Here is a 15,284-nt window from a genome sequence, read left to right as displayed (position 1 = left end):
TCTTAAAATTGGCAGGACCAACATATGTAGTTTAGTGGGAATACAATCTGCTTACACAACAAAGGAGGGAAATGCCACAACTGACAAACCTCCCTTTCACCTATCCCCATTCTTGCAAATCTCCAGGTGTAAGCCTCACTGTAAATTATAAAGCTACTGTTCCCCTCTTTAAGAACGTATAACTAAAGAAAAACTTCATATGCAAATCATACCATATTTATTTTTTTATTTAACTTGGGAATGGAATGGGGATAGCATACATTTTATTTGTACAATATTTAACAATCACTTACCCAAGGTGGGGTTTTTTGGGACTTTTTTTTTTCTTTTTTAACTTTTTGTTAAATACTTGCAGAAAAAATAGCAAGTACAATTTGACAGTAGTACAACAACCTGTGCCCAAAACACTGACAAGAAATACAGAGTAAAGCTAAAATAACTGTTTACCAATATTTTGAGAGGTAACAAATAGGATATGGGTTGAGACTGCATAAAAAATGTACTGCTGGTTGAATATCTGAGGTAAATGATGTTCAATCAAGATGCTACTTGTATCATTTTGCCCATAAATCAGTAAATAATTTTATGCACATTATACCAAATGTTCCTAAAAAGTAGTATTTTAAAAAGGTAAAAAAGAGAAACTGGAAAATATCCGTGGTGAAGCATTTTTTTAAAACAGTAATCAGTTTATTCCACTAAACTATCATCTGGCCAGGATTTTTCCCCTACCACCTGTATTTTACTTAAATGTAGCTGTTACCTAGGAGTGAGGAAAGGGGGAAGAACAGATTCTTTTTAGTTTCATGATATATGACTCATTTTTAAGTTATAAACTTTTTTTTTTTTTCCTGATTGTATTTTCGAAACATCACCATGAAGGATAGTGCAAGTTCATGGGACCAACAATTGTGAGGCACAGTCTCTGTTCTGGAATTCACAAGGTACCTGTAATAAACATTCAAACAAGAATCACACATCACATGCTAAAAACTTCCTAGCATCTAAAATACATACAAGAGCTGTGCAGGGCATAAACTTCGAATAAAGCCAAACACTGGTTAATCCATCAGTCCTATGGCAGTTGATCATAAAGCATTCCTTACACGGAGATCTGGGCAAGGTAGAGAGTATAAGTTAGAGCAGCAGTTCTGATGGGTGTCATAAAGGCAAAATACAAGACGAATCATAAGGAGCACCATACACATGAGGAAAAAATTACTGGGGTCTCAGTGTACCCCAAAACAAATCATTTTTCTTTTTTTGATCTTTCTTTTTTTCAGTATCCCTAAGCTCAAAGTTTTTATTAACTTGCCCACTTACACTGACTGTAAACCAAACATGAAAATGCCCTGCAAAAGAAAGTTTCAACAAGACTAGGTATCAGGACAGGTAGTCACTGGAACATTCTTATTTTACTGCTTATAAAAAGTATTTTTCTGTCAATGTAATTCTCAAAAGGATACAGGTTTTAAAATTGGTTAGCTAGAGTTTTAAGTACAATACCCAGGATTTCTAAAAATTTTTTCTAACATGAAGAGAAAACTTTATTTTGTGAATAAGTGGTCTTATAAAGTTTATCTCTAAGATTCACATAAGCCAAACATTCATCATAATATTCCCTTTTGTTTTCTTTTGATTTGATTTTTTTAACTTTTAAAAACAAACAGGATTGTTCACAACAGGTAGAAATTAGTCTTCAGGAGATTAACAATTCTCATGTATGAACATTCTCATCATTTTCCCTTCTTAATTAGTTTCCAAGTGGAAGCAAAACCAAACCAAGAAATTGAGAAGCCAAGTACTTTCTGAAATAAAGGTGAACTCAACATTGAAATGGGAATTCTTAGAAATACAACAAAGCCTTGGGTACATTATGTGACCAAGAGCACAAAGTTCTGTATGGTGTGTGGCACAGACAACAATGCTGTTATTCTTCTTTCCCTCCCTGCTTAAAGGAGTCTTGTTGACCTATGTATTATTTATAAATAATATAATTTATTATTCCCAGAGATTAAGTGCATGTTTTATGTAAAATGTAGTGTACTGTGTGGTTAAATAGCCATTTGAAGAGAACACATTCACAGTGAGCTCCTGATAGTGACATGTAAAAAATTCTTTTATAAAATTAATGTATGGATTTTAAAATGACCTGACAAAAGTACATAGCATAATACTGGCTATTTGTTGGTCATCAGTAATCCAGAAATTCAGGAAATTAATGTCTTACTTTGGCCTATAAATTTGAGAAAGAATCCAATTATATTCTAATGTAATATTGTTTTGAAAAGCACTTTGGCACCTACCTACCGTCAATTCCATTTTCTTATCAAAGATAAGGCATGAACTATCCTAAACTAATATCAGGGTTAGTTGTAAAAGCAATTCGTGGGAGGAGGCTAAGCTATGTTACCTATATCAACATTGGTTACCTCTAAATGTCATTGCATATTTTAAGTTATAAGTTTAACTTGTTATCCCTGATTTGTTTTAAAGCAGTAACATCTGAAATCTGTGCTTAAAAATTTAAATCTCTATCCTAGGATAATTCTTGACATATCACAGACATCAAATATTACTCTGACAAGATGGCACCAAGCAGAAATATAGTGATTAAAAGTTACAAGTCTCGAAGCAGAGAGTGAGGAATTCTGGGTAATGACACTTCCTGAGGTGATCCTAAAACAGTGATAAAGAATGTCCCACACACTGTTTGGTGAAAAGAAATACACTACAATTTTACATATATAAATAGGAAAAAAAAAAATCTATTTTAAAAGAATAAAAATGAAGAGCTTTCCAGTGTTACAGCTCACTTTAAAAAATTTAAATCATGCTTTAAATTTTCAAATAGTCCCCAAGCACAGCACACCTAGAAAAATACGTAGGTAAGTATGCAACATTTTGGGAACTGGATATAAGATGAAGCTTTAAAATATGGGAGAAAGAGGGGAAAGACACCATTTTTTCATTTCAAAAAACAGCACTTTTTTTTCCTTAAATCACAAGCTAGCACAAGAAAAGCTAAAACACTGCTTTACGAATGGCCACTTACTGTTGGCACTAAGCATAGCTTACCTTATTTCTTAGATAACACAGTGAATTTGTAATACCTTGTTACAAAACGGGTCAATTTATTATTCAAATTTTGTTAGTGTTTTCAATTTTATAATTTAGCAACCGTGGAACTGAGGTATACCTTGTTGAGGGAGGTTAAAGTAATGCTTGGAAGCCTCTTTACTGTACCCCACTTAGATGACTTTGTTTATGTACACAGAACAGCAGCACACTAAACATTCACAAGCTGTGTCATATTGGCATTACAATAGTCATTTATAGAAACACAACAGCAAATGCAATAAAAACAAGTTACCCTTTTTAAAATCTGAAATGAAAAGTTTTTGATTTAAAAAAAAATAGCAGTAGTTCATTTAAGGAATTAGTGTCTTCGGACAGACATTAAGAAATCTGATGTCAGTTTTCAAACACTTGATTAGCCAGGTCCAAAAAGATCCTTGATTTGGAGAGGGCCACATTCTTCATGTACACTTCTTCAAAAGTTTCTTTTTAGAGTTTGCAACTTTTCTCTTAGTCTCATGTCCTTCATGTCTCTGCTACAGGCAATGCCATTAAGTCTCCCAGAGCCACTTTTTGAAACGAGGGTCTTCTTTCTGAGATGTCCAGGAGACATCCTACTCATTTCACACGGAAAATAAACTGTAAGCAGTTTCGTTAGCAGCTCCAGTTCAGAGTCCTGTTTCTCAGTGTGTACACCTGGTGCAACCATCATAGACTAGATTCTTTGGGAGGAAAGTCAACATTTGTCACCATCGTGACCACTGTTACAATGTCCTCTGTGGTAATGATATTTGTTAGTCTTTGCATCTGAGTAATTCTTTCACCTACACATCCAGCTGATAACCTGGCTTCTGCATCGTGATCCCAACATTCTTCTATCGTTTCACAGAGCATTGCCATTCCCTAAAAAGGAAAAACACATTCAAACACCACATCAGTTTTTGTTTTCTATTAGGAAACAGACTAAAACTCTCACAAAGAAATTGCTATTTTTGTGGGTCGAAGAAAGTTTCAAGATTAGACAAGTTTGATATTTGTCAACATTCACTTTTGAGTATCTATTATATGCAGGCACATGGAGAAAAGCACTGAGAGAAATCAATGTTTTTTCTGAGCATTGGGACTATCACAGAGGTGATTTTTCCGAGTATAACTGCTTTACAATGTCATGGTAGTTTCTGCTGTACAGTGAAGTGAACCGGCCAATATGTATACATACGTCCCCTCCCTCTGGGACCTCCCTCCCCCTGACCCAATCCTACCCATCTGGGTCTTCACAGAGCACCGTTTCTTTAATTCCAAAAATCCCTGACCATTGTTCATAAACCAGGTAATTTAAATGCTAACCTTTCAATTGTATTCAAAACCGAGGCTTTAAGAAGTTTACCAATTCTTATTGTTTTCTTAATATCAGCATTTCTACCTTGCAGTTAAAGTAGGAAAAAAGGTTCCAAAGCCAACCTTAAGGATTTTCTACCTGGCTCTATCCGTGTTTCTAGTTATATCTAGACCAAAATAACCAGGGCAGTTTTGTTCCACCCTTCACCTACCTAGTCTCTTAAGTTCTTAAGAACTTGAAAATCATCCAGTCCCAAGTCAAAATGCAAAAACTGTCATGGAGAGGAGAAAACTGGGCGCTTCACTTTCTTAAATGACCTGGGAAGGTGGTGATCAGCAAGCCTACCCGACTATCCGCAGGCTCAGAGCCAAGCACTCCTCCCCTTGGGAAGATCTCCAGATGGGGGGGGGGGGGGGGCACACTCATCTGCACAAGAAAGCCCACAGAGCTGAGTGCCCCAAGGCTCTGACCTCACCACCTCCCTCACCAGTGAACATAGCCTTAATTCTGTTGTTTCTAGAACTCTAGTTCAGAATATCCTGTATGAAGACCACCACCTCAGAAAACAAGAGAAATGTGCAGAGATATCAATCATTCCTCTGAAAAACATTTATTGGAAATTCAAGTGCAAAGCTAACTATATAACTTACAGCATGTTTCTGCCAATAATCTCTTAGAACAGGCCTCTTTTTTTTATGCACAACAACTTCCTGCATGTCTTCAAGAGAGGGATGCTGGCCAATTTCCTCCTCAAATGGCAACATGTATTCATCTACAGGTCCTGAAATGTAAAAAAAGGGGAAAAATCATTTTAATTCAAATCTTCCTAACTTCCAAACTGGAACAAGCTTTCTAAAACACACTCTGAATCACCTTTTCCCAACTGTCATATGCTATAGTGACAGGAGAGAAACAAACCCTCAACTGTACTTATACCGCAGTGTAACGCAAACTTTAGAGGAAATCAGAAAGTCTGTAATTTGGCTTGTAACTCTGCTAAGGACTGTGAAAGGAGCTTTATTACCTGTTGTATAAGGAATGCCTATCTCTATTTGTATATAGCACATAGGGAACCATGGATCTCTGCATATTAAGGACATAATAGCTCTTTAAGGTACCCACTCCTCTTGCAATTCAGATCAGACTGTAAACAGTAGTGCTTTCATCTCTGAAGATTTTGGGTTCGGTCTGCTATAACCATTTTTATTCTGACATGCCCAAACCCCCTACACACTCCACATGAGGAATTATGTACCCCAGAATCACACCTCTTCTCTGCCCTCACAGGAGCTGCCAGATAATTGTTTTTTTAAAAATCACAAATGTACTCTACAAAAAGGGTTCCCAACAAATCAGAATGTGCCTTCACAGACAAGCAAGATTTATTCTACGTGTTCCTTTTTTTCTTAGGCCTACGCAAATATGGAAATTCAGTTAGGAGTTCGTAATAACTAATAATTGATGAGCACTTATGCTGACCAGGAACTTTACATTATTTACTTCCATTTTATCTTCACAGAGTGAAGGTGGCATTACCCTATTTTACAGATAAGAAGTTCAAGAAAAAGTTCCATCATCTGCACAAGGGCATACAGCTGTTAAGTGATAGAGTTGGAATTTGAATCCACCTCAGTGACTCTAAAGTCTGTGCTTTCAATCACTAAACTGTCTCCCGTTGACAAAAATTGGTCGCTAATGAGCAATTTCAGTGACCAGATGTGTCTGTATATAGACATAAACCTTGTATAAGTTCTCAAAACACACCAAATACTCCTGCATAGAATATAAGTTATAAACAGCTGATCAAGAAGGAGGCCATCTAACTCAACCCTGTCTAAATAGAAGAATCCTTGATGGCTGGATAGTCAGTCTCTGCTGAAGCATTTCCAATCACTTAGAGTACTGACATTCTAAGGTGTCTATTTAACCCTTGCTACTCAAAGTGTGGTCCACAGGTCCAGCACTGGCACTGATGGGGTAGCTTTTGTAAGAAATGTAAATATCAGGCCCCACCTCAGACCTACCGAGTCAAAATCTGAATTTTAACAAGATTCCCAGGAGTTTGGTTTGCACGTTAAAGTTTGAGAATCACTGAACTGAACCATCAACAATTAGCCATCTAAAAAATTGAAAAGCACTTACGTTAGCAGTGTTCATACTGTCCCCTCTGCTTCAATTTCTGACTTGAATCAGAAATGCCTGACTCTGAAATTGAGTATTTCATAGCACATGCAAGGCATTTAAGAAATGTAAGCATCTATCCTTATCCTATTCTTTTTCCATAAAAACTTCCCTGATAACCTCTCCTCCGCACCAACAAAGCAAGTCCTCACACCTCTAAGCTCCCATAACACTCCCTTAACATTTCTCAGGTATTAACATTCATCCAAAAACATCTGCCTATGTAGACAATTCATACTTACCTTACTCTGGAGTTAATTGTCCAGGATACATTTTATCACCTTAACTAAACTGTATATTACTTGTGTATCCCCTATAACACTACATCCAATTGGCTTGCTTTGGAGAGTTCATGTTAATGAAATTCTGAAGAAATATATTTTCCTGTAACATCTGCCATCTAACCTACTTGTGCCTCCATAAATGCACGCAATAAATGCATTTTTTCTTCCACTTTGAGCCAAAACACACTGAACAGCTTACTCTTCTTCCTATAGACTTCTAAAATTATATCCAAATTGCTTCAACCTTTCTGGGGTTCTGAATCCATTCCCACGCCAATTTTGGAAGAATGAATGGCTGTCCATTCCTGAGCACTTTCCACTAAATTCCCTTTAAAAAAAGAGTATCCCAAATCAAGTTTCATATACCAGAGGTAGTCTGTCCTACACTGAGAAACTTACAGTACTCAGAAAATATTCTTATAAACATAGGTTAAGATGGTTATAACTTTTATAAATTAAAGTTTTAAAAGATCAAACTAATTTACTTGGTTTGGGAGTTTAATAGGAAATTTGCCTTATATTCTCATATCCAAAAAAGTGTAGTGTAATTGGAGAGAGTAGAGACCTTCTGAGGAGCACTAAAGACAGAATACCTACAACATTATAATTCTGTCATACTAGGAACATAATATGCAGGTTTATAATGAGTCAATCAATGTAAATATTTTTAGGACTTGAAAAGGACTTCAAGAACAAGGACTAGGAATCCCTTAGAACCAAGGTGATGTGCTAGGGAATGTAACTTATGTTCACAATAATGTTACATCAGATCAGACTTAACAAAGCTTTAAGGAGGCAGAATCTAACTTGTGCTGTAACACACACTCAGTTCTGGCTCATGGAGGATAGAATGGTAATTCAATCCATCACAGGAGGGCTGAACAGACAGCCTGAGTATCCTGGGAGGCAAAATCCCCCGACTCTGTGCACCTCCTCTCACCCAAGAGTTGACTTTAACTCTTAGGTGTCTCAGGACCCTCGTGATCTTACCAAAGTAGCAGCCCTCTCCCTGAATCTGGATCAGAGTTTCAAATCTTGATTTCACCACTTATCACTCTGCAACTAAAACAGACAAGCTATTTAATTTCTACTTAAAATTTGAGCATCAAATTCCTCACAACTGAGGTGATAATTACCTCCAAAGTTGTTTTAGGAAATAAGCTAGAAGTATGTAAAGTGCCCAGCAAAACATCTGGCAATGGTAATGGATCAATACGTATCAGTACCTTTCCTCTCCTGCCCTCCCCATCCCCTGCCTCCTGAATTTTCTTTATGCTACCACCTCTTGGAGTCTATTTTTAAAAAACTGTACTTTAAAATATTACCTTTGAGAGTAATCAACCCTTTTCATACATGTGTAGTAGGTACAGGTATACATATATATGTATATGTCTTTTAAAAAAATATATGTTCCCTTACCATCTGCAGCAGTACAGCGAGAAGCCAGTTCCCACAGGACTAATCCCATGGCGTACATATCTATCCTCAAAAATGCATCCCTTTGGAAGTTTATAGCACCCTCTAATACCTCTGGAGCCATATACCTTCGGGTACCAACCTGAAAAAGATGTTGAAAGCAAGCAGCACTTACTAACTTTGTGAACTAACATTTTATGATTTTGTAAAGAGAATCAAAACCAAGTGCGCTCTAATATTAGGTAAGATAACTAAATTATGACTACCAGAATTTTATTCCATTTCAAGTAATACAACAGCCAAGACCCTGGAAACAGTGGATGCAACCATCAGTAGGAGGGACTGCTTAAATAAGTAAGAGTACTATGCAGCTCTTAAAAAAAACATGAGGTAAATCTATAAGGACAGATATGGAAAGATTTCCAAAAATACTGTAAGATGAAAACAGCAAAGAACAAAGCAGTATATATACTAAGATCCCTTCTGGATACACTTAATAGATATATCAACAGACATTATGCTGGTCTAGGCTTCGACCTTTTCCCCCTTCTGGAAGTAATCACAAGAAACTGAACAATGGTTATTTGTGGAGAGAGGATGGAACAGAGAAAAAAGGCTGTATACTTTTTAACTGTACATTGTTTGAAATGTATCTTTTTTAAAAAAATACTCCTTTTGAGAGTTTCTCTTTCTCTGTACGAAAAAAAAAAACCCTAATAAACATAAAATGAATTAGCCAAGTACAGGATGGATAAACTTTTTAAAGTTCTGTTTCCACAAAATCTATGTATTTGTTTCTTCATGAATTCTGTCTTAAATTCTTTATTGATATCTGTCCCTAACAATCTGGTATTTCTTAGTAATGTAACTATGGTTACTAAGCTAGCACAGCTAACTTTGGTTGGTGCTTGACAAGATTCATATATGAACACTTAATTTCTGTGAGATAGGTGGTTAGATTAATCCACTTGAGTTTAATAGGTCTAGGGAGCGGCCCAGATACTGGTATTTCCAAAAGCTCCATAGTTAAGTGACTATGATCTATAGACTAGAAATTGGGCAATTATCTGCAAATATATATATAAAGAGATGTTTAAGAAAAAACAAGGATAGATCACTAAGACACTGAAGTTCAAAAACCCGAAGTTTTTAATTCATTTAATAAGGAGAACACTTTAAAGAAAGCGTAAAAAGGTAGCTTTGCCTTTTTTGCTACTTTAAATAACTATTTTAATTGTACTGTAAGTAAGCTTTTCCCCAAAATCTGCTTTTCTCCTGAAGATAAATGTTATGCCTTCCAAAGTACTTCTTTTCTTATGAAATGATGACATCTTCCTTTTTAGTATAAAATGTCCTCTCTTTTATAAATTGATGATGATATTAGAGAAAAATGTTTTTTTTCCCCAGTGTTCTTTGCAATATATAAAATATGCAATAACAAGCATTTTGAAACTTTCTGGTCCATGAAATCTAAAGTCAAGGAATCAGTGATATATTATTCATTATTATATATGTAATTATTATGTATTATTAGTTATTTTTACCCTCATCATGTAAGCCAATCATGAGGGCATTAAAAGATATGAATGAAGGGAGATTAGTTCGGTGCTTCACGATGACCTAGAGGGGTGGGATAGGGAGGGTGGGAGGGAGGCTCCAGAGGGAGGGGATATGCGTACATGTGTGTGCATATGGCTGATTCCTTTGTTGTGCAACAGAAACTAACACGGTATTGTGAAGCAATTATACTCCAATAAAGATCTATTAAAAAAAACTTGAAAAAAAAAGATATGAATGAATCCCCAAATTCTTTTCTTAAAAAGGGGGGGAGGTTTATAAGGTACCAAAGGATTAAACTCTTCCCAAAATTTAGTCTTAAGGTAATCAGACAATCAGCTCAGAAGCCTGGTCCTAGGCTTCCTGCACAATCTCCCATCTCAGTTACATAATCCACAAAACTGCCTTCCTTCCCAAATACATATGTTGTCAACTTTTCTAGAACTATGACTGCTGACTAAATTCTTAAATCATTAGTCAATGTTGCCAAAATTTGTTGTGCTATGTTCTTGGAGGTCAGTAGGACACACTGGGCAAAAAGAAAGCTGAGAATCAGATGATCAAATAATTTGCCTGAATTGAAAGATGAAGTACTGATTGTGCAAAATCATTTGGCTTTGTAAGGAAACATCACCTTTCAGGTCAAACTAGTTTGAAAACACCTTTCCTAGAGCCTCAGTTTCTGAGAATAAAATGTATGGATAATGTTCTTTTCCTCTTTGGCTTCCTTAAAGGCTCCCATTGCTGAAGTCTCTGTGCAGACCTTGGTTAGTAAAATTAAACTCCTTGCTCAGGGCCTTAGAAGTGCTCTGAACTCTGGAGAGAATTCAGACAAAAGCTATAAAGTTGATTAAAGAGTTAAAGAAGCAATAGAGACCAAGAAGCAAAAAACTATCATTGCTGTTTGGAAAAACAAGCACTAGATCTTAGTACATTATAACATCAATAGTGACTGATTATTCTTCCATTCCTCTTAAGATAGTGAAAAGAATTAACAAGTTAAAACTAGTGAGTTAACATTAAGAACTCCCTAAAAGAATGAGGCTTATTAAAATGTGTTGGATTCTTCTTTGATTAGTTTTAAAAATAGAATCCTATGACATCTAAATTGTTTTATGAATTGCTTGATCTAAACCACCTGAGGTCCTAACAGTCCTTCATCACCGTATGAAAATATCTTCCTCAGCAAATTTAACATATTACTCTTAAGTGAGTCATTTTTTTTTTTTTTTTTTTTTGCGGTACGCAGGCCTCTCACTGTTGTGGCCTCTCCCGTTGCGGAGCACAGGCTCCGGACGCGCAGGCTCAGCGGCCATGGCTCACGGGCCCAGCCGCTCCGCGGCATGTGGGATCTTCCCGGACCGGGGCACGAACCCGTGTCCCCTGCATCGGCAGACAGACTCTAAACCACTGCACCACCAGGGAAGCCCGAGAGTCATTTTTATATTAGATACCAATTTAAGAACCAGCACAGTAATTTCAGAACAACTGATCCCAGATGCCATCTAAGAAAATATGGGACAAGATTATTTTTTCTTACAGTTTACAGTTATCATCCTTACCTGTCCATGGGTATCACCTGCAGACTTGCCAGCCTCAAACTTTAACGCCAACCCAAAGTCAGCAATGCAAGCTGTCAGATTGTTTTTCAACAGCACATTTTTACTTTTGATGTCCCTTGCAAATAGAAAGATAAAGTATTCAAATTCAGTTTAAACAAGTTATCTTTTAAATTTTTTGACTGTAAGTAGGAAGAGAGACTATGTATGCTTTTAAAAAAAATAGTTATTTCAAAGTATGAAATACAGAAGAGGGCAGAGGGACAAAAAGTTTAAGTAAAGTCTCCAGATAGCTTGAAGCACAAGAGTACAGTGACCTAGTCGTATCCATTACATGGACAGTAAGAAGGAATTCTCTCCATAAAGCAGTTTTATAAAGAGCTGCCATTCCAAAAATACTGTCCAGCCTACATGTTATCTATGTCACTCCTAACTACCAATCATAAAATTGTTGTTTTTTTTAAGATAATAAGCATATTTCAGAGTTTATAGTTAGAAACTCTCACTGACACTGAAATTTAAAAACCAAAATGAAAGAATTTTCAGTTAAAGCTGAATTGGAGCTTTTTGCCTATTGGCACAGGCCTACATTTTAAAACGGTCCCTTATTTTAATGGTTCTTATTACATTCACCAACTTGGCTGTACAAAAGCATCTGTACGAATGTATAAGAGAAATTTTTCAACATAAACATACACTGCTCCAGCTGGATCCTGGTGTTCCAAAAAGAGTAACCATTTTAAGGCAATCAGACATTCCTCTACACATTAGCCTCAACTAGCTAATTCCACACAATTCCTCTACACATTAGCCTCAACTAGCTCATCCTAGGGCTTACTATACCCCAGTAAGCTCAGTAAGCTTGTTTACCCCAGTAAACACACCGGTACCATGAGCAATGGTAAATTTATGTGTGCAGACACAAAGTGTGAGACAGAGGACGCATAGATTGACAACCACAAATGCTACAAAAATCAGTTTTAGACTCAAACGACTTCTAGGGACCCTACTTATAATAACCTTTGGGGGTTCCAAAGGATTAGTTCCCTATAGGACTAGGTGAGGCGAGCAAAAATCCAGGAAGACGGGGTTAGACTATGTAGGAAGGTGAGAAGGGAAGCTATTTCTGAGGCAGAAGTCATTTAAGGTTTTCAAAATCAGAATCTACGTTAGAAATTGGAATAAAAGTAATGCCTCCCAGCAACCTAAGACACCACCTGATGGCACTCAACTAAGTATTTGTTAAATGAATCAGGTAATTTAAAACATCCATCTTTAAACTGAATATAAGATGACAGACTGACCCCATGTTCAAGGAAGTTAAATACACAATGGCAAACTGAATCCCATGTTTAAGGGAACTAACGGTTTCCCTTTTAAGGATATGACAATTGTTGGGTCCAAGTACTATTTCTTCACTGAAAAAGAAAATTTAGTAAACCCAATTATTCAAATAATACCTCCTTCCACCTCAACTTAGGTAATGATCACATGGTCATTCAAAACACAAGCAAAAAAGATACTCAAAATCTCTCCTTAATTACATCCCCTTATACCTATTTATAATCATCTTTGAAGTAAATCATGTTTTGAGGTAAAACAGATTTCTCCTTTGAGACAAAGAAAATACACTTTCATTCTTAACTATGTTTTCGGAAATGAGACAAATTGAAACGTAAGTCAATAATTAACCTTTGACAATGATGTTAATATATACATTATCCAAAATACTTCCTGGCCAATCTCAAAGCTAATTTGAAAAACAAGTGAAAATCAATGCCTCCTATAGCATGATTAGGTAACTAGGGGAAAAATAAATTCTGCCCAGGGGATTTAAAGTTTAAATAATAAATACTGAATTATTGGGTAAAATAATATAAATTTAGCTCTACCTGTGAGATATGGCGGGTTTGTGGCCATCTTTTAGGCCAGGTATATCCTCATGTAAATATGCCAATCCTCTAGCCATGGTTTCTGCAATATGACACAATTCATTCCAAGAGACCACATTAGCCTTAAGAAAGTCTGATAGTGAACCCTAAAGAAAGGGGGAAAAAAAACAACTTATGTTCTTGACAAAAGCCGTATGTATATGGAGACTTTCCTTTTTACTTTTAAGAGGTCATGGAAAGCAACACAGTTTTCCTTTCAGTGAATAATATCCAAAACGCAATCTTTCTGGAAGGGTTCAAGTTTCACATTAATAAACATCTGAAAGGAATACCACTCATCTTTAAAGGTTTGCTACAAGCACAGTTGGTCAATTTCCCATTGAGAAGGCAAAATTTACCCAAAAAAAGAAAAAAGAAGATTATTGAAAATCTAAAGTTCTAGAAAATATTTTAAAAGTTAAAATATACTGACTATAGAGATGTTATAAATAGGACTAGGAGAACAAAAATTAAAACATATGAACAACAACTAACCTAAAGAATCTTCCTCTAGAGATTACTGCCAACCTTTCAGTCAAGAATTAAGGGAATTAAAACAGCCACTTTTTTCTGACAGTGATGAAACTGATTGCCAAGAAGATCACAATTTCCTACTCCATTAATGTATACTTTCATACTAACTCTGAAAGCAGAAAAATTGAGGAAAAATAGCAAGTGTGTTTTGGTGGTAATTACCCTACAAATCAGTGACTGATCAAAGATCAGATAAATTTCCTGACCCTAGTTTTGTCACTAAGTGACATCGATTAAAGAATTTTAAGAAACAAAATTCAAGCTGAAAAAATGTCTCATGTAATAAAAGTGGACAGTAAATGGTAAATGAAAATTCCTAAGCATTGGCTATACTAAAATAATTATCTGTAAGAGAAGTATAATTGCAGCACAAGAAATCAGGGACAAAAGACTGGTATTATATAAGTAGAGGATTAGGTGAAAAACTTGTCATCTTTGTTCTTCTATTAAATAAATCATTTTTAAAGCAGGTTTTTATTTATAAATATTAACCAACTATAATAACACACTGTTCCCAGAAAAGTAAGTGAGGGCTTTGTAGCCAACATTCGGAAGTAAGCCAACCCTGACTGCACTGAGTTAAAATGGAAAGTAGTTTTACCTTTTCATGAAATGCTGTGATTAGCCAAAGATCCACATCAACACTGGTACCTCGTTTTTCTGCACCAATGAACTGTAATATGTTCTCATGCTTCATTCCAGGCAAACTATAGACTTCATATTCATTCTGCCATGACTGTTTGTCCTAGAGTTAAAAAGAATAGTAAGAATGCAAAGAACACAGGCAAATAAACCATATCTAAGAGATTACTCAAGTAAGTTCTAAGGCAATTTTTTTTAAAGGCTAAGTATTAAGAGATTCTTTGGTTTTGTTTTGTCCTGTTTTTTAATAAAAGAAAACTTTGACAACAGGTAACAGTTACATACCAAATGCCTGCCCTGCCCCATTCCTTCAAACATACTTTTTTGTGTTTGTAATTTGTAAACACAGAAGCTGATCAGAAATACTGCACTTCTGAATCCTAACAATGGCAACACATTCCACATACAAGTTAGTACTACAGTGTAATTTTATCACGGTGTGAAGTTACCTGTGTTACTATTAAGAATAATCTCTCTGAGAGATGAAATTCAGGGAGAATGACTTCATCTAAATAGAAAACAAATTTTTTTCAAACACTAACAGCATGTCAAACCTTCTTAACAAAATGTTTAGAATACCCTGTAGAGTTAATAAAAGAGCAATGGGGTATAAATATGCAATACAATAATTTGAAACACCACAGATTCACTTGTGCCTGCAAGTGATCCATACCTCTTACATGTCTACTTATAAAGGATTAGTTTCTTTTCACGATGGGAGAATAACGAAAGTGGGAGGCACCATAGCATAACGGTTAGGAAC

The 15,284-nt window shown here is 35.9% G+C and overlaps 1 protein-coding gene across 1 annotated transcript in view; it reads right to left on the bottom strand.

The window, feature by feature from the left end:
- Positions 1-1,451: 1,451 nt before the first annotated feature.
- The window catches only part of ACVR2A (activin A receptor type 2A), an 85,191-nt gene continuing 71,358 nt past the window's right edge, over positions 1,452-15,284 (bottom strand). Inside the window, exons 6-11 of the mRNA XM_065881058.1 lie at positions 14,481-14,624; positions 13,307-13,452; positions 11,418-11,532; positions 8,302-8,440; positions 5,068-5,198; positions 1,452-3,981 (exon numbers count right to left, since the gene is read on the bottom strand). Of these exons, the coding sequence (XP_065737130.1) occupies positions 3,787-3,981; positions 5,068-5,198; positions 8,302-8,440; positions 11,418-11,532; positions 13,307-13,452; positions 14,481-14,624 (870 nt within the window). The 3' untranslated portion in view covers positions 1,452-3,786. The remainder of the gene's footprint in view (positions 3,982-5,067; positions 5,199-8,301; positions 8,441-11,417; positions 11,533-13,306; positions 13,453-14,480; positions 14,625-15,284) is intronic.

Source organism: Phocoena phocoena, chromosome 7 (assembly GCF_963924675.1).
Source record: "Phocoena phocoena chromosome 7, mPhoPho1.1, whole genome shotgun sequence".
Taxonomy (NCBI): domain Eukaryota; kingdom Metazoa; phylum Chordata; class Mammalia; order Artiodactyla; family Phocoenidae; genus Phocoena; species Phocoena phocoena.
The sequence above is the reverse complement of the archived record's forward strand: the minus strand, read 5'-3'. Positions and strand labels throughout refer to the sequence as shown.